General features: G+C 37.5%; 1 protein-coding gene across 1 annotated transcript in view; it reads left to right on the forward strand.

Annotated features, from left to right (window-relative positions):
- The window catches only part of RARS2 (arginyl-tRNA synthetase 2, mitochondrial), a 72,569-nt gene that overhangs the window by 41,519 nt on the left and 4,140 nt on the right, over positions 1–26,910 (forward strand). The window contains exons 7-15 of the mRNA XM_008006562.3: positions 838–921; positions 5,629–5,705; positions 14,544–14,702; positions 15,831–15,937; positions 20,778–20,873; positions 23,909–23,969; positions 25,195–25,271; positions 25,736–25,860; positions 26,787–26,854. Coding sequence (XP_008004753.1) covers positions 838–921; positions 5,629–5,705; positions 14,544–14,702; positions 15,831–15,937; positions 20,778–20,873; positions 23,909–23,969; positions 25,195–25,271; positions 25,736–25,860; positions 26,787–26,854 — 854 coding nt within the window. The remainder of the gene's footprint in view (positions 1–837; positions 922–5,628; positions 5,706–14,543; positions 14,703–15,830; positions 15,938–20,777; positions 20,874–23,908; positions 23,970–25,194; positions 25,272–25,735; positions 25,861–26,786; positions 26,855–26,910) is intronic.

Here is a 26,910-nt window from a genome sequence, read left to right on the forward strand (position 1 = left end):
CTCCTGCCATGCTGTCTAGAATCCATACAGTCTTAAGAGGCAGCTCCATATACTTTCATTTTCTTTGGTGGCCATCATGGAATACCAGGACTTCTGTTCATGGTGTCACGTAAAAACAAAGCCTCCACAACTGTGCTTGTCATAAAAAAATAGAAGTACCTCCCCTTCTAAATCTTACACAGACGTCTCTGATTGCCCAAACCTAGAAGACTTCTGGAACTCTAACAAAAAGAGACTCTGGGAATTGTACTTTTTAGATTTTCAGCCTTGGCAGTAGATGAGGGCACACAAGAAAGAAAGCAGAATAGATCTTGAGTGTGAAACCAGCATCAGCAGTATGGGAAAGTGAAAGCTTTAGATTATTACATGCTGTTAGCAGGGAGCAGGCATGCAGAAGGTAGATGTTAGTGATTAAAAGGAGATAGAATGAGCTATTTAGAAAACACAAAAAGGGAAAATACAGCAGTGAGGCTTCGGTTCTTAGGACCCAGACAAATGTATTTCTTGTTAATTACTGGGATTTTTTTTTTTCTCTCCTTGAAATTGACTAGAATAGCAATTACTCTAATGTGTTCTAAAATCCTATTAATAATGTTGATGAAAATTCTGTTACTGTGAAATGTGAGATTCTTTGGAATAATTGCCCTACAAGAAATTTCTTACTCCCTTTCCATAACATATATGAAAACACAATGATGAATATTTTAGTTAAAAACAATAAGTTGGTAAATTTTGTGAAAAGAATTTTTTACTTATGCTTTGATAATAGAGAAGTACATGGTTCTTATGTCAAAAATGGGTAACAAGAATGAGAAACTATACTTTATTGATTACTAGGGAATTTTATAGCAAATCTCAAAGAAGCTTTAGGACATCAAGTAATAAGAATAAATTACCTTGGCGATTGGGGCATGCAGTTTGGTAAGTACGTTTGAGATTTTATTTTTCATTTCATTGTAAAATTCAATTTTTAAAAATTTTGATCTTCTGGACAGAATATAGGCAGAATCCCATTGGATGAAGTAGTATGTCCTACCTATTTTTTTTTTCCTAATGGCTTTTTTGCATAGTATCTTCTATTTATTTGAGTAATTCTCACCACACAAGTTACCTTTGGGGAAGGTAACTTCACACATTCAAAGACGACCTGGGCCAGGCCTGGTGTTTCACTCCTGTAATGCCAACATTTTGGGAGGCCCAGATGGGTGGATCACTTCAGCCCAGGAGTTTGAGACCAGCCTGAGCAACATGGTGAAACCCTGTCTTTACAAGATACAAAAAAATTAGCTGGAGATGGTGGCATGCCCTTGTATTCCTAGCTACTTGGAAGGCTGAGGTAAGAGGATCGTGTTAGCCCAGGAGGTCAAGGCTGCAGTCCACTGAACTCCAGTGTGGGTGGCAGAGGAGGACCCTGTCTAAAAAAAAAAAAAAAAACCCCAGAGTAAGACCTGATGTAAGCTTTTGTGGTTTTAATAAAGAGGAATTGCCTGCTTTTATTAGTTAAATGTAGAAGTGAGTATACAGGGAAGAAGTAAGTCTAACTGTGTACACCGTTCTCAACCACAGCCCTGCCATTTTTCAGTCTAAGGACATCCAGCCTCCCTGGGCCATCCTACATGAAGTAGGATCCACTATTATACCATAGCCAGTGGCCCAGAAGATAAGCATAGGGTGATACTTTGGCTTCCCCTTGAACTGTACAGTGAGGGGCAGGAGTAGGGTGGGGAAAGTCCAGAAGGAAAAGAGAAAAAGAGAGGAGTGCGATCCAAACAGTTAAGTACTACCACAAATTCTCCCTCATATAATGAGTTTACTCAGAACCATTCCTAACTCATGTAAACCAGTAATCAAGGTGTGAGAGGGCAAGGTAAATGAAGTTGTTATGGTAGTGAAGGACAGGGTAGATTGTGAAATACAAACTTTTTTTTTTTACTTTTTTTTTTTTTTTATTATACTTTAAGTTCTAGGGTACATGTGCACAACGTGCAGGTTTGTTACATATGTATGTATACATGTGCCATGTTGATGTGCTGCACCCATTAACTCGTCATTTACATTAGGTATATCTCCTAATGCTATCCCTCCCCCCTACCCCCTCCCCACAATAGGACACGGTGTGTGATGCTCCCCTTCCTGTGTCCAAGTGATCTCATTGTTCAATTCCCACCTATGTGTGAGAACATACGGTATTTGGTTTTCTGTTCTTGTGATAGTTTGCTGAGAATGATGGTTTCCAGCTGCATCCATGTCCCTACAAAGGACACGAACTCATCCTTTTTTATGGCTGCATAGTATTCCATGGTGTATATATATGTGCCACATTTTCTTAATCCAGTCTGTCACTGATGGACATTTGGGTTGATTCCAAGTCTTTGCTATTGTGAATAGTGCCACAATAAACATACGTGTGCATGTGTCTTTATAGCAGCGTGACTTATCCTTTGGGTATATCCCCAGTAATGGGATGGCTGGGTCAAATGGTATTTCTAGTTCTAGATCCTTGAGGAATAACCACACTGTTTTCCACAATGGTTGAACTAGTTTACAGTCCACCAACAGTGTAAAAGTGTTCCTATTTCTCCACATCCTCTCCAGCACCTGTTGTTTCCTGATTTTTTAATGATTGCCATTCTAACTGGTGTGAGATGGTATCTCATTGTGGTTTTGACTTGCATTTCTCTGATGACCATTGATGATGGGCATTTTTTCATGTGCCTGTTGGCTGTATGAATGTCTTCTTTTGAGAAGTGTCTGTTCATATCCTTTGCCCACTTTTTGATGGGGTTGTTTTTTTCTTGTAAATTTGATTGAGTTCTTTATAGGTTCTGGATATTAGCCCTTTGTCAGATGAGTAGATGGCAAAAATTTTCTCCCATTCTGTAGGTTGCCTGTTCACTCTGATGGTCGTTTCTTTTGCTGTGCAGAAGCTCTTTAGTTTAATTAGATCCCATTTATCAATTTTGGCTTTTGTTGCCGTTGTTTTTGGTGTTTTAGACGTGAAGTCCTTGCCTATGCCTATGTCCTGAATGGTATTACTTAGGTTTTCTTCTAGGGTTTTTATGGTTTTAGGTCTAACATTTAAGTCTCTAATCCATCTTGAATTAATTTTCGTATAAGGAGTAAGGAAAGGATCCAGTTTCAGCTTTCTACTTATGGCTAGCCAATTTTCCCAGCACCATTTATTAAATAGGGAATCCTTTCCCCATTTCTTGTTTTTCTGAGGTTTGTCAAAGATCAGATGGCTGTAGATGTGTGGTATTATTTCTGAGGACTCTGTTCTGTTCCATTGGTCTGTATCTCTGTTTTGGTACCAGTACCATGCTGTTTTGGTTACTGTAGCCTTGTAGTGTAGTTTGAAGTCAGGTAGCATGATGCATCCAGCTTTGTTTTGGCTTAGGATTGTGTGAAATACAAACTTTAAGAAAATCTCTGGTGTTACTGCCATGTATATTTTAAGAAACATCTCTACTATCTAATTTCTATAAAGCATTCTCTGACACACAGACACACCCTTGCCCATCTTCTCACATCACCAATTTCCTAGTATCCAGCTCTACTCAAATATGGTAAACCTCCTGTCTTATATTCTTATTTGTATGCTTCCCTGCCCTACTGAGGCATGTTCCTTGAAGGCGTAGACTTACTTTTGTATCTACAATGCGTGGCATGTAAGAAGCACTCTAAGAAGAGTAGACCTTGAATCTGTTAATAGTACCCTTATTATTCACTGCGGAAGAATCAGAATACTTGCCCTGCATTTAAAAAATCAACCTGTAGTTCATAACAGCTGGTAGTCAGAGGGCTAGGCTCTAGGCTCAACAGTCAGACTTAATGGATGGCATTGATTTTTATTAGTTTGACCGATTTAGACATTTCACAGGCATTAGCAAATATGTGATTAGGGCATTCATTACATTTTAGCTGCAGGATTTCATTATAGCAGTTTTTTTCTCTAAAGGACTGCTATGGTTAATGATCTGTCAACATTTCCATTATAACCATCATTGTTAAAGAATAATTTTGCTGTTTCAGCTATTTCCATTTGAAAGTTGGCAGTTTCTAAGCACAGAATTAGTTTTTGAAAATGTATTAGGCTGAATGTTAAATGGAATTGGCCTTTACTTTTCCCATTTTTGTGTTTTGGAACACTGAGCATCTTTCCACACTCTGCTTCAGCCACCCTGAATCATAATCACATTTGCTCTTGCTTGAAAGTGAATAGAGCTTCAGTCATCCTTCTTGTTCCTAAGTTCCAAAGTATTGTATATTCCTGTCTCCTGTGTTCAGTCACATCCTACTTTCTACTGAACCTTGTATAGAAAAATGTGTATCAGTAAAGCCCTTTAGATCTGAAGCTTGGTAATTGATATAGAAATAATTTTTTTCTTTCCGAGATGGAGTCTTGCTCTGTCACCCAGGCTGGCGTGCAGTGGCACCATCTCAGCTCAGTGCAACCTCTGCCTCCCAGGTTCAAGTGATTCTCCTGTCTCAGCCTCCCAAGTAGCTGGGATCACAGGCATGTACCATCATGCCAGGCTAATTTTGTTTTTTTGTTGTTTTGTTTTGGGTTTTTTGAGATAAAATTTTGCTTTTGTTGCCCAGGCTGGAGTGCAATCGCGCGATCTCGGCTCACTGCAGCCTCCGCCTCCCAGGTTCAAGTGATTCTTCAGTCTCACCCTCCCTAGTAGCTGGGATTACAGGCATGAGCCACCGCACCCAGCCATAAATTAGTTTTTAAAGTAATAAAACTAATGTTCCTCTTACCCCAGACTGCATATATCCTTTCAAATGGAAATTATGATCATCTTTATGCAGAATATCTTGAGTCTACATACTCCCAGACTGTACTAGGAATTTTAATTTGTAGTTTACCAACCTCAGTTTTTGGTTGTTTTTTTTTTTTTTTCTTTTCTTTTTTTTAAGATACAAATTAACACTATCCCTGAACTCTGAATTTATCATCAAAGACTGAAAAATTATACACGGTCAAATTTAAGATTTTTGTTGCTTGGCTACCTTGAACCTGAGAAATAATCAAGGATGTTCCAAGTTTTACCTTTTGCTGTTTTCCTCCAATTATTTGTTTAAGAACTAATATAACAACAAAACCATTGCTGTCTTCATTAATGTTTTCCTAAAACATTAATGCCTACAAGTTTAAAAAGAAAGTTTGAAAACACTTTCCATCAGTTTTTTTTTTTTTAATATAAATTTTGAGTGCCTAGTGTCTAGCATCATGATGTCACTTCAACAGAGTAACTGCATAATAAATGTTTATTTTTAAATGTCTGCTAGGGTGGTGTTTGGCACTGTTAGTACAAAGATAAATTAGTCCAGATTCTACCTTTGATGAGCTCGTAACCTATTGGTTTCTGTGAACTTAATTTCAGTGATCTATTCATTATATTTATGTATATTTATATATCTATTTAATATATTTATGATTAAATATATTGAATTTGACTTGTGTCAGTTTTGGGGTCATAGAAGGTAAAAGTGTATTTTGTAATAGTTCTCAGGATACATAATATGACAGGTTGCTCTTTTTATAGAATTATGCATATTCCTGTCATGCCTATTCTCTATTGTTCAACTTGATAATTTTTCATTTACGGATTATCATGGTAGGTCTTCTGGGAACTGGCTTCCAACTGTTTGGCTATGAGGAAAAACTGCAGTCCAATCCTCTACAGCATCTCTTTGAAGTAAGTTGGCAAGAAAACATTTCAAAATTTTTTCAGAGTACTGTGTAGCTTAGTAACATATTTTTAATCCCAGAGATTTATTTTTATTTATTTTGAGACAGGTCTTGCTCTGTTGCCCAGGCTGGAGTGCAGTGGTGCAATCTCAGCTCACTGCAACCTCTGCCTCCTGGGTTCAAGCGATTCTCATACCTCAGCCTCCCAAGTTGCTGGGACTACAGGCGTGTGCCACCATACCCAGCTAATTTTTGTATTTTTAGTAGAGATGGGGTTTCTCCATGTTGGCCAGGCAGGTCTGAAACTCCTGACTCAGGTAATCCACCCACCTTGGCCTCCCAAAGTGCTGGGATTACAGGCGTGAGTCACCATGCCCAGCCTCCAGAGGTTTAAAAAATATGTTATTTAAAACAAGGAACCAAAACATAATTGAAAATGTTGCTTTTGGCTGGGCACAATGACTCACACCTGCATCCTAGCACTTTGGGAGGCCAAGGCAGGAGGATTGCTTGACACCAGGAGTTCAAAACCAGTTTGGGCAACATAATGAGACCCAGCCTCTACAAAGTAATGAAATATTAGCCAGGCACAGTGGCCTGTTCCTGTAGTCCTAGTTACTTGGGAGACTGACTGAGGCAGGGGGATTGCTTGACCCCAGGAATTTAAGGCTACAGTGGTCATGACACTGCACTCCAGCCTGGACAACACAGCAAGACCCTGTCTCAGAAAGAAAGAAAATGTTGCACTTATTTTTACTATGTTATTTTTATTTCCTAATCTAAGATTTTTTAAATGCTCTTTTAGTTGATTTGGGGCATTATTTCTTCAGGTATAGAATCTTTTTAGAATAAACATGTAAGATAATGATTCAACACAGAAATTTCTCAGTTTTCTGCCAGTTAATATGTACTGCAGCTATTTTCATGGTAATAACTGTATATCAATTATACTTGAAAAATGAATATTTTTGTTCTTTTCCTGGTGTGGGGAATGGCATGTCTATTTCTCTCTGAAATCGTGTGTGCTTTTCCCGTTGACATCTTTCACCTCGTTTTCCTGGCTTTTGTCCAATGTGAATTTCTGTCTACTCTATTTCATTTAGTCCCTTGGATACTTTGCTTCTTTATCTTCAGTTCTTCCTGAAGTTTATTAATAAAGTCCTTCCTGTCCAAACAATCTCCAGGGATGTGTTTCCTTTTCGTTGTCCTTGTTGTTATCTCTGCCATTTCTGGGCCTCGCAGTGGAAACACAGATACGAAGTCAGCCATATTGGCAACAGATCAGGGGATCAGACTAAAGATGTTCTGCTTGTGTGTGAGGAAGAGCACTTGCAAAAATAATGCTTTACTTCTCCAGCTTAAACCACACAGAGTGCTTCATCATTTTCCTTTCTGTTATGTGATTTTTCCCCTGCAGCTGGCTTTGCAGTTAAATTGAACAAAACATACTCCAGTTTTTTGTTTTTTGTTTTTTGTGTTTTTTTTGAGGAGCCTCACACTGTTGCCCAGGCTGGAGTGCAATGCCGCAATCTTGACTCACTGAACCTTCACCGCCTGGGTTGAAGCAGTTCTGTGTCAGCCTCACGAGTAGCTGGGATTACAGGTGCCCACCACCAGGCCCAGCTAAATTTTTTTGTGTTTTTTAGTAGAGATGATGTTTCACTATGTTGGCCAGGCTGGTCTTGAACCCCTGATCTCGTGATCTGCCCACCTTGGCCTCCCAAAGTGCTGGGATTACAGGTGTGAGCCACCGCACCCGGCCCATATTCCAGTTCTTAAAGACCTTTAAAGGTTTGCCATTTTCCCCTGAGTCCATGCCAATACTGCACTCTAAATGACTGCATTTTGATTTGTCATGTTAACCAAAAGATTTCTCCTCTCTTTCCCATTAAGAGTTTTATTGATAGGCAGGAATTTAAAAATTAATAATTCTTCATGGTTGTCTATAAATAAAGCATGTTTCCTTAGTGCCTGGAGTTTTTACCGTATTTATTTATTTATTTTTACACTTGAATAATTTTGCCTCAAGCTTAACCTTTCATGAGATCCAGGCCCAAAGATGTTGTATGTAAAAATGTTTATTTAAAAATAGAATGCTTGTTCCCCAGTGCCACAAAGAAATAGCACTTGAGCATAAATTTAATTCTCTCAGCAAGGCCATTTTTACTCTGCAGAAAGGGTACACTCGCCAGCAGTTTTGCTACGAGAGTACACTGAACAAAGGAGACAGGGTCATTTATAACTTGATACGTCCACCCTACTGCTGTATCCAGTTTCCATTGGCTGGAATGGGACCTCACATTCTGTATTTGTCCCGATTGGCTAGCAACTTAGAACTTTTCAAAAGAGGCAAAGACAGGGGAGAACAAAGGAAGGAGGAAGTTACTTGTGGAATGCTGAGAAAGGTAAAAACACCTCCAAATAAGGAAGAGGAACAGGCTATCACCTAATGCTTGCTTGGACCATTGTAAGCATGCCAGGGTAGATATTTAGACTAAACTGTGGGAGCTAATTACGGCTAGCAAATATTTAAGAATGTTAGCACAGGTGTTTGAATACATTTTACTTCCAAGAGAAGTCACTGTTTGTCCTTAATTAGACAGGGAAGAAAGTGTCTTTAAAGAGGAACCTCTACTTCACTTTTTACGCAGAGATACCCCATGATGCAGAAAATACACATACCTGCTTAGAGACCTTGTGTCATTGATTTAGAGTGCAGCATGACATGTGAGAGTTACTCTTTTTATCTTTCTTCTGCCCACCTCAAAAGATTTTATTTAATCTTGCAAATAGTAAACCTTTGTCTTCTATGACATTTTATTTTTATCATTTATTTATTTAAGACAGGATCTTACTCTGTTGCCCAGCCTGGAATATAGTGGCACAGTCACGGCTCACTGCAGCCTTGACCTCCCAGGCTCAGGTAGTTCTCCCACCTCAGCAACCCAAGTAGCTGGGACTACAGGCACACACCAGCACACCCGACTAATTTTTTGATTTTTGATTATTTGTAGAGACAGGGTCTCCCTATGTTGCCCAGACTGGTCTCGAACTCCTGGGCTCAAGCAATCCTCTACCTCAAACTCCCAAAGTGCTCGGATTATAGGTGTGAGCCACCACATCCAGCCTATTTCATTTTTTAAATAGCAATAGGGTCTTGCCATGTTGTCCAGGCAAGTCTCAAACTCCTGGCTTCAAGTGATCCTCCCACCTCAACCTCCCAAAGTATTGGGATTACAGGCATGAGCCACTGTGCCTGGCCCTACATAGGTATAGGTTTTGTGGGGTTTTTTTGCCATTTTGTGGAGGCGAAGTTTCAATATGTTGCCGAGGCTGTACAATATTTTAAATATTTCAGGAAAATCTGTTTTCAAACTCCACAGAAACCTAAGAGTATGTTCCTTTCTATGCAGTTTAATATAATTTCCTGCCTTTAGAGACTCAAAAATAGTGGAAGATCAACATCTGTGTCAGAGGTTATTTACTGATGGGTACATTTATGGAAGGCATAAGGGCAACAAGGTACTTCTGTGAATAACTAAAAAGTCGAATAATAATTGTGTTGCTTTCATTAGTGTTCTTTTGCCTAATAGATTCACCAGGAAACTGCATTTAAAGACAAGAGAAGGCAAGTCAGATACACCCACTTTGCTATTTGTAACAGACGACAAGACCATTAGAGTACTCACTTGCTCTTTTCCTTCTCCTTTTGCAGGACAGAAAACATGCAAAGCCTAAAATGGCAGCCTACAGGTTATTATATCTTTATGCGAATTTTGTAGACTCAGTTTGCATTTTAAAATTACATTTGTCACTTTGGATTACTTTCAAAAACAACTGTTAGCATAAATGAGGAATTTTTTTGAACTTTAAGCAAATGTTAATAAATGATGATGTTATTCTGTTTCTAAAAAAAAATAGCGTAGGTGGTAATACAGAGGCTCTGCCACATGATCATTTCTGGTCACCAGAATAGGTGACCAGAAAGTCAGAAATAGTGATTCTAAGCTTGGAAAGTGCTTGGTGTATTGGTAAATAATGTTGGTTGATATTCGAAGGAAAACTTTTAAGACGATGTGCATTTATTCTTTCTTATTTGTGAAAATCTGTTTTCTCAAAGCTTTGGTCGAACACTTGTTTTTTTCCTTATCGAGTTGTAGTTAGTAGTGAGTTTTCTGAGAGGAAGGACCATGTCTTCGTTATCTTCCTTATCCACAACCCTGAATACTATGGCTTGTAGTAAATGCCTGAATGAATTTGCTCTTACAGTTCTCTTCTGCCCCCTTCTCTAATTATATATAAGTTGTGGAATATAAAATGTATTGTTTGTCCAGGAAATAAATAACTATTATAGGATACACTAATTACCATTTATCAGAATTGAACTTACTTTCTTAACACAGTTTACTGCAGAGGAAACCACGGGCCAAACCCAGGATTCTGGCACAGGTAGTCTGGCTCCTGAGTGCTCTATGCAGTGAATGCCCACACACCCCCACTATAGAATGGTTTTATGAGCCATTGATTTCCATTGGTTTAATTATGTATATAGAATTTTCCTGTCTTTCATCCCCTGAGTTGCTATACCAGGGACACAATTTGTAGTTGAGTTTTGGCACTTTCAACCTTCTGGCATATTTGTTTGACTTTGGCAGAGGCCATCCAGTAGCAGATTTTATGGCCTGCCTTCCTCTAAACTGCACTATGATCAGTATTCTCTAAATTGCACTATAATCAGTATTAGTATATTCAGTTTCTCAGCTAGCTTGGAAATGATATTATATGATAGTTGCAGAATTTCTTTGATGAAAATATTTAACACCCACAGTCATTTATTGCATTTCCATTTTGGTGCATATGTTTCACTACTGGTTTTTCTCTGTACCTTATAGCATTTTTTTCCCATGACATCTAGCTGTTTTGTATATGGACCTAGGATTTTGTTGGCCAGCATTTGAAACTTTAATTATTCTAATTTTTTTTTTTTTTTTTTTCAGTTACAAAGCAGGGAAGTAGTTTTGTTATAGTTCCCTCTTACCTTGTGAATTGGCTGTTAAATAACTAATTTTTTTTTATTTAGAATTCACATTAGTGATTCAGGAAAATATTTGCAGTAAGCTTTAGACAACATATCAAAAAGCCTTTCCACTTAATTGAAAAGTAATTTCTTTTTTTTTCGTGATGGAGTCTTGTTCTGTATTTTTAGTGGAGATGAATTAGCTCAATTAGTTATTTTTTTGCCTACCACATTTTGGCTTCATTGTTAACTGTTTGCAATATTGATATATTCAGTTTTAATTATGTGAACTCATTTGAATGTCTTTAGTTTTTCATTTCATACTAGGAATCAACTAGCAGCTAAGAAATTTCTGATCAAGGCATGAAACAGCATTAAACAGTGAATTTGTTTGTTCAAATTATAATCATGATTATTTTTACATATTCTTTTCTAAACAACGAGGTAAAAATTCAATGCATTTTAAGATGACATAAATATATTAAAACAGGGTCTGTGGTTTCTAAGTTTTGCTAACCATCCTTAGCAGTTATTGTCAGTATTTCTAAGACAAGCATGGCTATAAGTGGGGTTAGAGCCCCACATCAAGGAGTTGAACTGTGCCCATGTGGCTAATGGTATTCTAGGATCAAATTTAAAGGGATAAGAAAGGTTTATCCTACTACTTTTAATTTTCGTGCTTAGTTCTTTATATTTGGGCAGATCAGCCCAAGAGCTTGCTGTAATTATCTCAGTTAAATTCAAAATAAATTTTTACGCTTTTTGGCAGGCCCAACATCTAGAAATAGGGAAAAGGGAATAATTTTTTTTAAGTAAGTCTAAGACATTTAGTGTTTTCTTTTAAAAGAAAAATTGTGTTTCCATCCTCAAAAACTTACTAAGCCATGCTGTCTTATTATCAAGCCCAAATTTAAAATTGCCTTTTTATCTCATTGTGTCTAAATCTAGCCTTAAAAGGAAGATATCTTCAAAATGCGTACTTGCCAAGGGTAAAAAAGGTTCATGCTAACTGTATAGTTTTATATTGTGCATTTATAGGTATATCGAGAAGTGCTTATTAAAGCTCTTCTCTTTGATAGTGTCAGTTGATTTTCACTAATGTTTGTTTTATAACTACATATTGCAGAAATACTAAGAATATTCACATGTTTTAAGGGCTTTTTGATTTAATTATTTTTATTTTTTAAGAAAGAGAAGATTCTGGTGAAGTTTTTTTCTAAAATAGTCTTATCAGTAGCTTGAATGCATAATAGATTTTTAAATGTTTGGTTATTTGAGTTTAAAGTCCTAGATTTAAAAACAAAAAAACTTCACCCTGGAGAAAGGCTTTATGGAAAAAAAAAAAAAAAACTAAAGTCTTTTGTGAAAATAAGGACATTTTGCAATGTTTGCTTATAACTTGTGTGCACATATACATATGTGTGTGAGATAGAATCGAAAACCATTTGTGAATATATATTTATGTTTTTAACATCTGTATACTGGACTGTTAAGCAGTTGGCAATGGCTGGGTCATTCAAAAATCAAGAAGTCTGCAGTTTACTATCTTATGGGGACCCTCTTTGTTTTCCCACACCTTACCAAAATCTTCTTTGTTTTCTAACTGACATTGTACATATTATTCTGGACTTACTAATAGGACTATGTAAATGTCACCTTTTTATGAGATGTGTCAGGTATCCCAAGGCCACCCCTCTCCCCGATTCAGTGATTCACTTGGAGGACTCACAGAACTCAACATAGCCTTACTTGCGGCTATGATTTATTACAGTGAAGGGATACAAAGCAAAATCACAGAGGGAAAAGGCACATATGGGGTAAAGTCCAGAGGAAACCAGACTTTCCAAACTCCCAGATTTTCCCAGTGGAGTCACACAAGGTGCACATACTTCTAGCAGCAGATTTTGAGAGTACATATGAAATTTCCACTGGCAAAGTTCATTAGATACCCTATGTCCAAGGTTTTTGTTGGGAGTTGGTCACGTAGGTACCCACTGCTTAGAATGTCCTAAATCCCAAACTCCCAGAAGGAAAGCAGAAGTTCAGCCTAAGCTGTATTGTTTGCACACACAGTTTAGGCACAGTGACCACTTTTATCAGTTAAGTTGGTGGAAACATTCCCAAAAATCTAAGTTAATAGATGCCAGCCGGTGGCCAACCTTGCAAGCAGGATGTTTTAAATATAACAGTATCAGGCCTGCTATGTTAACTCTTTTCGCGGGGGGGGGGGGGGGGGGGGGTGTGTGTGAAGATAATTTTAACTTTTATTTAGCAGTATTTATTTAAGTCTGTCATTCCAGTAATTAATATAAATCATCTATGAAAGGTGAAACTTTCTTACCTTGAGAGATGTTTAATGCCCTGTCCCGTTTGTTGTTAGTATCTAGTGGGTATAAGCCAATGTGTCCTCCAGCAATAAAATCATTTTTTCTATCCAAATACTGCTGTCTGGATATTTTGATAATAACACTGTAAGAGTTTAGAAGCCTTATTTTTTCATAGTTTACTCACCAATTTTTATTGCTTTCATGAGACTTTAATAGCTTTCTGAGAATAATGTGATAGTAAAGTTATTGATGTTTCAACCTGCAAGTGAGTTCCAATTTGTAAATAAAATATTTGTAGTCCATATGTATAACTTCAGTACTACTTCAACTGTAATATTAGTATTTTAATGTCATTTATTAACATTATATTTTGGAGACTGGAAAATGATTGAAACTACATTGGGAACCCAGATTCCTAGAGCTGGAAGAGTAAGCCTGAGCCCTTAATAAACCATAAACTCCACCCTAGTCCTTGGCTGGGTATGGAACTAAACCAGCTAAGACAGGTGATGCAAAATAAAACTCCGGAAGAGGCGCTCCACACAGTTTTTAGGATCCTAAGTTTAGAGTATAATTACACTAACTATCTAAAAGCTGTCTTTTTTACCAAGATCACCTATTTTATTGGTCTTTACACAGTAAGCTGTTTAGAGAACAGTTTAAAAATATTCGATTAAGGCCGGGTGCGGTGGCTCAAGCCTGTAATCCCAGCACTTCAGGAGGCCGAGACGGGCGGATCACGAGGTCAGGAGATCGAGACCATCCTGGCTAACACGGTGAAACCCCGTCTCTACTAAAAAATACAAAAAACTAGCCGGGCGAGGTGGCGGGCGCCTGTAGTCCCAGCTACTCGGGAGGCTGAGGCAGGAGAATGGCGTAAACCCGGGAGGCGGAGCTTGCAGTGAGCTGAGATCCGGCCACTGCACTCCAGCCTGGGCGACAGAGCGAGACTCCGTCTAAAAAAAAAAAATTCGATTAAAACAAATGCTAAATCACCCTTTAGCTGTTTTCTTCTTTGCCAGATCAAGCCATCCTACTTTATTCAACCTTTCTCAGTGAAGTTACGGGATAATAATATGGCGTTTCGAAAAAAACAGAAGAAATGCCAGTGTAGTCTTAAATAGATGTTCTTACCCTGGGGGTCTGTGGATTTGGACGGAAAGAAAAAATTATACTTTATTTTCCCTAACCTGTCTCAGAAATTGAGTATTTTCCTCCATTACTATATCATAAATTAATTTTCGGCTATTTGGTTATTTCAAAGTAATTCTTTTCTTCGTAACCCTGTGTATTTTATTTTATGAATTTAGAAACATTTTGAGAAGGGGTCAGTAGGCTTCACCAAGGGCCCATGGCAAAAAAGAAAAGTTACACTCTAATGTACCCAACTTGGAAAATTTTCAATGAGAATTCTCAGAATGTGCTTTTTTGCTTTCTTTCTGTGTTAGAGATAAACAGTGACTGGTTATATACTTCATTTAATGTACTATTGTACCTTTAGGTTTATGTACAAGTTAATAAAGAAGCAGCAGATGATAAAAGTGTAGCAAAATCAGCACAGGAGTTCTTCCAACGATTGGAACTGGGCGATGTGCAAGCACTTTCACTGTGGCAAAAATTTCGGGACTTAAGCATTGAAGAGTACGTTCGGGTTTACAAGGTACTGGTTGACCCTCCCTTCTGCTTTCCCATGATGCGGTGCAGCTCTTGGCTGTAACCTGCATAGTAAAGTTGCTTGTGTTTTAATAATAGATCTGTAGATGAATTTAAAATTAGGACTCAAATTTTGTTTTTTGGGCTGAAAGAACTGCAAAATAATCCTAAACCAGTATCAGGTGATATTCTCATACTTCATTTTTATCTGGCTTTTCTGTTCTAGCATTCCTTCACTTTTTCGTATTTATTTTTTGTTCTTTCATTTCCTTAAACCGGTATATGATAGTTAATAAATTGATTCATTTAATAAACATTTGGTGGGTAGGGGATAATACAACAGCAAACAGAAGAGGAAAACCCTTGTTCTCGTGGACCTTACATTCTAGCCTAGAGACAGAGCACAAACTAAACAACTTAAAGATAAAACAAGAAACAACTCTTTTTTTATTAGATGGTGTTAGATGCTAGCTGGGGAGATCAGGTATGGAGTCTTTAGGTGGAATGAGGAGAATTTTGTAAAGAAGCCCATGTGACTGGAGTAAGTAAGCAAGATGAATGACAGGAGAAGGTTGAAGAGCTAGTAGCATATGGGGCATAATTCTAGGATTTCTCTAGGGCTATCCATTGCTTTTTGTGGTGATGGGAATCTTCTGTATCTGTGGCCGTCTCCTTCAGTAGCCACCAACCACATGTGGTCTGAAGTGTGAATAGTGTGACAGAACTAAATTCTCAATTTTGCTTAATTCCAGTTTAACAGTTTAGATTGTCACTTGGGCCTAGTGATTACTTTATTGCACAGCACAGTACCACTGTGAGGACTTGACTGGTATAGTGGAAACTATTAGGAGGTTTGAGGAGAGGAGTGATTTTTTTTTTTAAAACAAAAATAAAGAGACAGGTCCTCGCCATCTTGCCCAGGCTGGTCTTGAACTCCCGGGTGCAAGTGATCCTCCTGCCTCAGACTCCTAAAGTGCTGGGATTATGGGCATGAGCCACCACACTCAGCCCTTGATTTAATTTTTATTGTGTTCATGTATATGACAGGTGGTAGAGCATCCTTAATTTTGCCTTAGGGTAAGAATAGGAGATTCAATTAACATTTCTTTGTCTTTTTGTTTCTGAACTCTTTTAGCGTCTGGGAGTATATTTTGATGAATATTCAGGAGAATCATTTTATCGTGAAAAATCTCAAGAAGTCTTAAAGTTGCTGGAGAGTAAAGGACTCCTACTGAAAACAATGTATGATCAGGTTTCTGTTCTTTAGTAAAATTATTTGTTCTTTGAAATTGTTATTGATGTATCCTTTGAGTAAGGACAACAGAATGCAATGTGCAGCTTTCTTGGGATTTTTGATAGTGCTTTTTCCTGTTCAGAGTACTTTCCCACATTCTGTATTTTGCTGCCATAGCAAAAGCTGTTAAGGTTTGGAGAAACAATGTTACTTGTTTTTTTTATAAAGATGGGAACTGAAGCACAGAAAATACAAGTGACCTTCCTAAGGTCATATAACCTAATAATGGTATAACTGAAAAAAGGAAATAAATCTTATTATCTTCTGACTCAGTTTTACCTTTTAAAAGAAATCCCTGCCTTTTCAAAAAATATTTAAGGCGGTGAAAATAAGTATACTATAACAGGCTTATAAATGAGGAAAATGATGAAAACAGGAAGTAGAGGCCGGAAAAGTAATATGAAGTCAAAGATGATGTTAGCACATCCCTCCTGGAATTCTATTTCCTTGCTTATGGTAGGTTTTTTTCTTTAAAAAAAAGTTGTGATTGATGAATGACACATTGTATATATTTATGGTGTACAACATGATTTGATATATGCATACTGTGAAATGTTTAAATCAAGCTAATTAATATATCCATTACCTTTACATACTTACCTGTGATGAGAACATTTAAAATCTCTGTTAGCAGTTTTCCAATGTACTATGCATTATTGTTAATTATACTCACAATGCTGTACAATAGATCTCCCGAACTTACTCCTGTTGAACTTTGTAGCCTTTAACCAACATCTCCCCATTCCCTGCCTTTGGTAACCTCCATTCTACTTCTCTGCTTCTATGATTGGAATTTTTTAGATTCCACATGTGAGACTATACAGTATTTGTTTTCTGTGCATCGTTTATTTCACTGAGCATAATGTCCTTTCAGTTTATCCATGTTATCACAAATGACAGGATTTCCTTTTTTTTAAGGCTGCATATTACCTGTTGTATATTTTAAAGTCCACTCATCTGTTAAGGTTAATTCACATCTTGGCTATTGTGAATAATGTTACAATAACTATGGTAGGGCAGATTTCACTTGGACATACTGATTTCATTTGCTTTGGATGTATACCCAGATGTGAGTTTGCTGGATCATATATATGGAGGTTCTGTTTTCAGTTTTTTGAGGAGCCTCCACATTGTTTTCCATAATGGCTATACTAATATTCCCACCACTAGTATACAAGGGTTCCCTTGTATCCACATCATTACCAACGTTTATCTTTTTTTTTTTTTTTTTTTTTTTAATAAAAACCATCTTAACAAATGTGAAGAAATATCTTATTGTGGATTGTGGTTTTAATTTTGCGTTTACCTGATGATTAGTGATGTTCAGCACCTTTTCATATACTTGTTAGCCTTTTGTTTGCCTTCTTTTGAGAAATGTCTATACGGGTCTTTGGCCCACGTTTTTGTTTTTCTTTTTTTTTTTTTTTTTTTAAGTTCCCGGGCATGTGTACAGGATGTGCAGATCTGTTATATAAGTAAATGTGTGCCATGGTGATTTGCTATTTGCTGCACCTATCAACCCATCACCTTAAGCCCAGCATCCATTAGCTATTTTTTCTGATGCTCTCCCACCCCCCATCCCGCAACAGGCCCCAGTGTGTGTTCTTTCCTTCCTTATGTCTCTGTGTTCACGTTGTTCAGCTCCCACTTATAAGTGAGAACATACCGTATTTGGTTTTCTGTTCCTGCATTAGTTTGCTGAGGATAATGGCTTCTTTGGCACACTTTTTAATTGGGTTTTTTTTGGTGGTGGTATTGGTTTGGTTTAGTTTTTTGTTTTTGTTTTTCCATTGAATTGAGTTCCTTATATATTTTCATATTAACCTCTTATCAGATACATGTTTTCCACATATTTTCTTTCATGCTCTAGGTTGTCTCTTCACTTTGTTGATTGTTTTCTTTGCTGTGCAGAAGCTTTTTTAGTTTTATGCAATCCCATCTGTGTATTTTTGCTTTTGTTGCCTATGCTTTGAGGACTAGCTCCAAGAAATCTTGGTGCCAAGACTTCAGTATTTTCCTCTGATAGTTTTACAGCTCAGGTCTTAGATTTGTCTTTTAATCCACTTTGAGTTGAGTTTTGTACATGGTGAGAGATAAGGATCTAGTTTCATTCTTCTGCATATGGATATCCAGTTTTCCCAATGTCATTTATTGAAGAGACTGTCCTTTTCTTTTTATTTTTTTGAGACGGGGTCTCGCTCTGTTGCCAAACTGGAGTGCAGTGGCGTGATCTTGGCTCAGTGCAACCTCTGCCTCCCGGGTTTAAGTGATTCTCCTGCCTCAGTCTCCCAAGTAGCTGGGATTACAAGCACACGCCACCACACCCAGCTAATTTTTGTATTCCCCCAAAGTGCTAGGATTACAGGCGTGAGCCACCGCACCTGGCCAAAACTGTCCCTTTCTTACTGTGTTATTTTGGCACCTTTGTCAAAAATCAGTTGACCTGGCTGGGCACGGTGGGTCACGCCTGTAATCCCAGCAATTTGGGAGGCCGAGGTGGGCAGATCACCTGAGGTCGGGAGTTCGATACCAGCCTGACCAACATGAAGAAACCCCATCTCTACTAAAAATACAAAAATTAGCTGGGTGTGGTGGCACATCCCTGTAATCCCAGCTACTTGGGAGGCTCAGGCAGGAGAATCATTTGAACCCAGGAGGCAGAGGTTGCGGTGAGCTGAGATCAAGCCATTGCACTCCAGCCTGGGCAATAAGAGCGAAATTCCATCTCAAAAAAAGAAAAAAAAAAAATCAGTTGACCATAAATGTGTGAATTTGTATCTAGGCTCTCTATTCTATTCCATTGGTCTCTATGTTTTTGTCTGGTATGATGCTGTTTTGATTACTATAGTTTGTAGTAGATGTTGAGATTAGGTAGTGCGATGCCTCCAGCTTTGTTGTTGTTGTTGTTGTTGGAGACAGGGTCTGGCTTTGTCATCCTGGCTGTGGTACATTGGTGCTTTCTTGGCTCACTACAACCTCCACCTCCAGGTTCAAGCTATTCTCCTGCCTTAGCCTCCTAAATAGTTGGGATTACAGGCATGTGCCACCACACTCAGCTGATTGATTTTTGTATTTGTTAGGAGAGATGGAGTCTCACCATGTTGCCCAGACTGGTTCTTGAACTCTTGCCTTCAAGTGATCCACCTGCCTTGGCCTTCCAAAGTGCTGGGATTATAAACGTGAGCCGCCACAGCTGGCCCAGCTTTATTCTTTTTGCTCAATATTGCTTTGGGTATTTGGGGGTTTTTTGTGGTTCCATATAAATTTTATGATTGATTTTTCTATTTCTGTGAAAAATGCCATTGGAATTTTGGTAGGGATTGCATTGAATCTGTAGATTGCTTTTGGTGGTATGGACATTTTAAAAATATTGATTTTTCCAATCCAGTAATACAGGATATCTTTCCATTTATCTGGGTTTTGATTTCTTTCATCAGTGTTACATAGTTTTCAGTGTACAGATATTTTACCTTCTTGGTTAAATTTATTCCTATTTTGGTTTTGTTGACGTTATTATAAATGGAATTTTTTTTTTTTAATTTCTTTTTCAGATAGTTTATTGTTGTGTATAGAAATGCTACTGATTTTTGGCCAGGCGCAGTGGCTTACGCCTGTAATCCCAGCACTTTGGGAAGCCGAGGTATGTGGATCACATGAGGTTGGGAGTTCGAGACCAGCCCGGCCAACATAGTGAAAACCCGTCTCTACTAAAAACACAAAAATTAGTGGCTCGTGGTGGTGCATGCCTAATTCCAGCTACTTGGGAGGCTGAGGCAGGAGAATTGCTTGAACCTAGGAGGCGGAGGTTGCAATGAGCTGAGATCGTGCCACTGCACCACTCCAGTCTCGGCAACAAAGAGAGACTCCATCTCAAAAAAAAAAAAAAAAAGGCTACTGATTTTTGTATGTTGATTTTCTATACTGCAACTTTACAAAATTCATTTATTAATTCAAACAGTTTTTTGGTGGAATCTTCAGAGTTTTCTACTTATAAGATCATATTCAGAGTTTTCTATTTATAAGATCATATTGAAAAAAAAATCATATTACCTGCAGAGACAATTTAACTTCTTTTCCAATTTGGATACGTTTTATTTTTGTTTCTTGCCTAATTGTTTTCTAATTTAGCTTTTAGCTCCCTGTCAGCTAAACAGAGAAATACCAGTGAAAGAAGCCCAGACGTCTATAATGTAGAGGCAAACCAATTGCTTAAGAGACATGTCACTTTTCATAGTACCAAAGCAAAATTTCTCCTGTCATATTTATAAGGAAGATGTGAAACGTAGTTAATAGCATCCTCAGTAATGTCCCTAAGGAAAATTTTTAGATTCTCATATACAGATGCCAAAGTTTGGTCATACAGGAAAGACAAAAATCTGCAGTTTTAATACTTGGGTACTTTGTGGCATGTTAAAAATTAGCCCAATATTGAATGTTGTTATACCGTGAATTAGAAGGAAAATGTGTGACATTTCATAGTTACGATGCAGCTGCATCTCATTTTTCAACTGGGTATATTAAAGATTTTATTTCTGAGTACCTTATCCGGAACTACAGATTTAAAAGCTAAGATAACCAAATATTAATTACATCATACCCATTCGTAAGAGATTCTTGGTCATATTCTTGTTTGTTACCATTATTGGTTAAAGCTTGAATTGGCATTGCTTATTGCAAAGTGGGTAATAAATATAACTTCTGGTTTGCTGAAGGTAATGTTTTAGATATTACAGTTTTAAAGGTCTGAATTTATTATGTTGCTTCAAAGTTACCTTTTTGCATTTCTAGAAAAGGAACGGCTGTTGTAGATCTCTCTGGGAATGGCGACCCCTCTTCAATTTGTACTGTAATGCGAAGTGATGGTACTTCTCTCTATGCAACCAGGTTTGTAGCCTCTGTGAGGGTAAACATTTGGTTCTAAATCTGTTGCTTTCAGATGAAAAACTATTTACAATTAATTATGCATTATCAAACTCCACAGCTGACGACATTATTCTATAAGCTGTAAAACTGAAGTACTTCCTAATCAACTAAAAGTATTTTACAATGGCATGTTGGCAGGAAATGTATACTAAAAGATGACCATATTAGCTCAGGGGTTTCCTCATGCTGTAAAGAACATCTTACATGCACATAAATACCAGACCTCGTTGGGATTTGGTAAAGCAGGCTGAGGGAGAAGGCAGCCATGTCACATTTTTTTTCCATCTGTCTCCGTGACTGACCTTTGTGGAAGGGCCAATCTCTGTTCATCAGTAAGAAGTGGGTTTATCAAGCACTCTTATTTCTGGGACAAAGCTAATAGGAAAGAGAAGCACTGGTGGCAAAAGTGTCTCCCAGGCCAGAATTTTATATTAGGTCACAAATCACTTTTGTAACATAAAGTCATGATATTTTGTTGTTGTTATATTAACTACCATAATTTGTTCCAAACAAATTATGTACCTTAACACCTGTACTTTAAGCAACCAATCAAGTCTCTTAATTTCCCCTTAGGAAATTCATCTCTTACCTTCTGTTACTTTTCGACATTTCCCTTTACCAATTCTATGCAATTGGGATTAGGAAATGAGAAGAGCTTATATATCTAAGAGGTACATTGTTTTTCTAGATAAGCAAATATGTATATTAGAAAAGTTTTTTGTATCAACTAATTATTGCTAGACAGATTAAATAAATAAACCCTTGCACAGTAGTTGTAAGAAGTATCCATTGAGAACAGAGGCTCTGTAAGTATTCGGGTCTGGTTAGTGTCTTCTTTGGGCTATCATTAGGTCTCAATTTTTCCAACACCTATATTTTTCTTTGGAAAAAGAAACATCCCGTCAGAAAAGGGGCCCTATGACATGTGATCTCTATAACTATCCTGATTTGGTGTTTTTTCAGGCTGTCATTAGATGTAGACTTTTCTGTGTATTTACCTTAATACCTGTACTTTCTTTTTTTCTTTGAAAATAATTGTCTTTTTGCCACTTACTGAAATGTTAGATTTTTCGCTTTGCTTTATTGTCAGTTGCTTCTGCCTTCTAGTGGGTTTCTTATAGAATACCTTTGTGTGGGGGTTGTAAATCAAAGTTGTTATAGCAGACAAAAGTGCAGGAGAATACTGAAAAGCGCAGAGTGTGAGGCTGGAGACCTGGGACTGTCGTTTAATTCTCTGGGCCATGATTCTCTACTTTGTGAAAGGAGAGATCTGGATTAAATGACCTGGCACTTCTTTTGGCTTTGAAATTCAGTTTCTACAAATTCAACCTAGAAATTGTTCTTATTCTTTTGTGTTTTTTCATTGGATCAAAAAGTTTCCCTTTGTTTTGTCCTTGTCTCAAACCAAAAAAAGGTAACGCAAGTGCCTATTTGTGACATCATTTTTGTGATAATCTGCTATACAAGTTTCTCGACATTTTTAAAATTATAATCCCTCCAAGCAACCTTTTCAGCCATATTTTTCTTAATTGCCAATTCTCATGAAATTTTATCCCACACATTTTCTGTATCTCTGTATATATTGTATGCATATCTGTGGTTTATGCATGAAGAATAAGATTTTTTGTTGGCCAACTGTAGTGGCTCACGCCTGTAATCTTAGAACTTTGGGAAGCAAAAGCAGGAGGATCACTTGAGGCCAGAAGTTTGAAACCAGCCTAGGCAATATAATGAGACCCATCTCTGCAAAAAATATGCAGTGGCTCTTGCCTGTATTCTCAGCACTTTGGGAGGATGAGGAGGGTGGATCATCTGAGGTCAGGAGTTCAAAACCAGCCTGGCCAACATGATGAGACCCTGTCTCTACTAAAAACACAAAAATTAGCCAGTTTTTGCCTCCATTGAGAATGCAGGCTCTTTGCAATGTCAGGATCAGGAGATAGGTACTAATGACATTTTGATGATCCCTAACATTTCAAAAGATCGAGGAATGTTTTCAGTCTTTCCAGTATCATATGTTGTTAATCAAAAATAGCTCTAATTTTAAACTTTAATATTTCATAATCCTTGACTTGAAATTTTGGTTTATTTTTCATTATTTCATATGCCGACTAGATACTTGTATCTAATCAGAGATAAAAGAGAAATTCTGTCAAAGGACTTTATGGCCTTTTTTTTTTTTTTTTTGGAGACAGAGTCTTGCTCTGTTGCTCAGGTTGGAGTGCAGTGGCACGATCTCGGCTCACTGTGTAGACTCCACCTCCCACCTTCTAGGTTCAAGCGATTCTCCTGCCTCAGCCTCCTGAATAGCTGGGATTACAGGTGTGCGCCACCCCACCCAGCTAATTTTTGTATTTTTAGTAGAGACAGGGTTTCACCTGTTGGTCAGGCTGGTCTCGAACTCCTGACCTCAAGTGATCCTCCCACCTCGGCCTCCCAAAGCGCTGGGATTACAGGCGTGAGCCACCGCACCCGGCCGACTTTATGGTCTTTTAAATGCATTAGAAGGTATTCCCCTGACTGACCCAAGACTTTGAAAGTCCTTAGTAATACTAATAGGAGAGTATCTAGACAATACCTGTTTACTACATCATCTATATTTTAAATATGTTCGTTAAGAGAATATATTGCAGAGAAGTAATGGGTGATTCTTTTTAGTAGAGACTTAATCATAAAACATTTACCTACAAGACGCTTCACCCAGAGCTATTTTAGTTGTTATTACTACATGTTGTAGAACTTTTATATATTAATTTTATTTATTTATATTTATTTTAGGTTTTACTTTTGCCAGTGTTTTTGTTGTTTTCCCCAAACCTATTTTTATCATTTTATATCAAAATGTGGTATTTGAATTGTCTAAGTGTGGTTGGAATTCCTCAGGCTGTGGGATAATTTAAGTTCTTAATTAGAAAATGCTCATTGTTATTAAATAGGTAAAATCAATTATTACCCAGATCTGCTTAGTAACTCTTGGTTTATGGCCACTTTTTCAGAGATCTTGCAGCTGCTATAGATCGAATGGACAAGTATAATTTTGATACAATGATATATGTGGTAAGTAATCAGAACAAAAAGTTACGATCTCTAATTCATGAAAATTACAGAGGTAGAAATTGGATGCCATGTTGAAAAACTATGGAAAACTAATTATGTCAAACTACAGACAGAAGTCAACATTAAGTATGTTTAAAGTGCGCAACTTCTATTTAAAAGTTTAAACACTTAAAAATGAAAAAGTTTACATTGCTTCATAGTAAGAAAAAATTACCTGAATCAGTAAAATGGTTATGTGAAATTAATATATACAGATCACCATAATGCAAAGTTTTTTTGTTTTTTAGTTTTCAATTCTGAATTGGGGTCAACAGTTGTTTTTAAATAACTTTATTTTGAAGTAATTTAATACTCACAAGAAGTTTCAAAATAGTACAGTGTTTCCCCCCAAAGATAGTATATAACCATAGTACTTTTATCAATATCAGGAAATTAACATTGATAGAGACCTTACTGAAATTTCACCAGCTTTTACATGTACTCTCCTGTAGATGTTTGTGTGGGTGTGGTTTTATGAGACTTTATCACATGTATAGATTCATGTAACCATCACCACATTCAGAATATAGAACTGTTCCATCACAAAACAAACTCCCTTGTGGTCAACCACTTAATAATCACACCTTCACCCAATCCTAACCCCTGGCAGCCAGTGCTCTGTTCTTCAGCACAATTTTGTCACTTTAAGAATGTTGTATAAATGGAATTATACAATATGTAACTTTTGAGATTAGCTTTTTTCACTCAGTATAATGAATGCCCTGGAGAACTATCCAGGCTGTCCTGTGTGTCAGTAGTTCGTTCCTTTTATTGCTGAGTGGTATTCTAGTATCTTTTTCCCCTTTCGTTACTTACCATGTGAAACCTTCCTTTTCACTTAGAAGAAAAGTTGCCATCAAATATTTATTTAGAGCTGAACTTTGGTCTCAGAGACCAGGGTCATAATAGCCAAGAGGGCAGAAATTTAAATGGAATACTCAGAAGGTTGAAGTTCACATTTCCTACTGACACGGTGGAGTGCTACGGCTCTTATTCCCCTTCCTTGTAGAGCACTTCACTTAGACACTCTTCTTGTGGCATCCTCTTTGTGTTTACTTAAAATGTATCGATTGACAATGACTTTAGTCTGTCAAACCTCAAATATCTTAATTTGATTCAAGTCCAACCTATTTTTGTACATTAATTTGTAACTGTTCTTTTATTTTATATATGTTTTCTTCCCAAGACAGATAAAGGACAAAAAAAGCATTTTCAGCAAGTATTCCAAATGCTGAAGATCATGGGATATGACTGGGCAGAAAGGTAATGTCTGCATGGTTCTTAATTGTCTGTGCAGGGTCAGCTGAGCCTGAAAATGTACCTAGTGGTTAAAAGTTTTTCATTCAAATTTCAATTCTTTGTTTCAAGATATTAGTATGGAAAAGTAGATTTGATTTTTGTATTATATCTTGGTTATAATAATTTCCACCTTACATTTAATAACTGTATTTTTATTAGTTATCTGCTCTCCGTGGCTTAGTTTTCAAAATTCTTAATCCACATCTCCTTTTTCTACTAAAGGCAACTAGTAGTTTAATCACATGCTATTGATTATAGAGTGAAGATGTGCTTAATGTCCTTTGTAGCATACAAATCACATCAATTTCATTTTATTAATTTTTAAAAACTCTGAGGGTTAAAGTTCAAACCACTCTCTGAAAGGTATTATATGCTTTCAGCAGCAGCTCTTGTTTAGCTTTCAGTTAACTAGATGCCCACTCTTTTAGGTGCCAGCATGTGCCCTTTGGAGTAGTGCAGGGAATGAAGACTCGAAGAGGAGATGTCACTTTCCTGGAAGATGTTTTAAATGAGATTCAATTAAGGATGCTACAGAACATGGCTTCAATTAAGAGTGAATTCAGTTTTTTCTTATTAAAGTCATAACTTACATGCCACTTTTATGTTATTCTGGACTTTGGGCAGTGTGATTTATTATGTCTGTCCCTCCATTGAAGTCACTAACTTTGTCAAAAATAGCTTTCACTAATTAGAGGTGCCAGAATTTTTATACTTGCTACTCGGGAATTGGTCACTTCAATAATCTGAATTGCTATAACCTTGGTCCTCTTTTCATGAACAGCTGGAGCATTGTCATTCTGTTGTCTGGGTGGTCATGTGAAGTTTCTGTGTTACAATTTGGATTCAAATCACAAGTCCTTATGACTTTAACCTTCATCCTTGGAACACTAAGTATCAGATATCCTACAAGTATCTTTTGGATAAATAAACTTGGATTTCTTTCCCTTTAATGTAGGCAGGGGAAATGTCATTATCAAAGGTAAAATAGCCTAAATTAGGAAAGTAAATTACTCATTCTAAATCTGTTCTTTTTTTTTTTTTTTTTTTTTTTTTGAGACAGAGTCTGTCTCAAAGTCTGTCTTTGAGACAGAGCCCGCTCTGTCGCCCGGGCTGGAGTGCAGTGGCCGGATCTCAGCTCACTGCAAGCTCCGCCTCCCGGGTTTACACCATTCTCCTGCCTCAGCCTCCCGAGTAGCTGGGACTACAGGCGCCCGCCACCTCGCCCGGCTAGTTTTTTGTATTTTTTTAGTAGAGACGGGGTTTCACCGTGTTAGCCAGGATGGTCTCGATCTCCTGACCTTGTGATCCGCCCGCCTCGGCCTCCCAGAGTGCTGGGATTACAGGCTTGAGCCACCGCGCCCGGCCTCTAAATCTGTTCTTGATTGTCAGCATGCATTTTTGGCAGATATTACCTTCACTTGGATCCATGATTGGCACAGTGTCATGTAGAATAAAGATAGCTGCCTCTGTCTGTTTCAGCAACTAAAGAACTCAAGAACCCACAGGAGACTGCAGAGAGGGTCGGGCTCGCAGCACTCATTATTCAGGTCTGTTAAGACTCTTATCTGTGAGGCCCTTTTGTTTGGTACTAGAGCAAATCCCA

This window comes from Chlorocebus sabaeus, chromosome 13 (genome assembly GCF_047675955.1).
Source record: "Chlorocebus sabaeus isolate Y175 chromosome 13, mChlSab1.0.hap1, whole genome shotgun sequence".
NCBI classification, from domain to species: domain Eukaryota; kingdom Metazoa; phylum Chordata; class Mammalia; order Primates; family Cercopithecidae; genus Chlorocebus; species Chlorocebus sabaeus.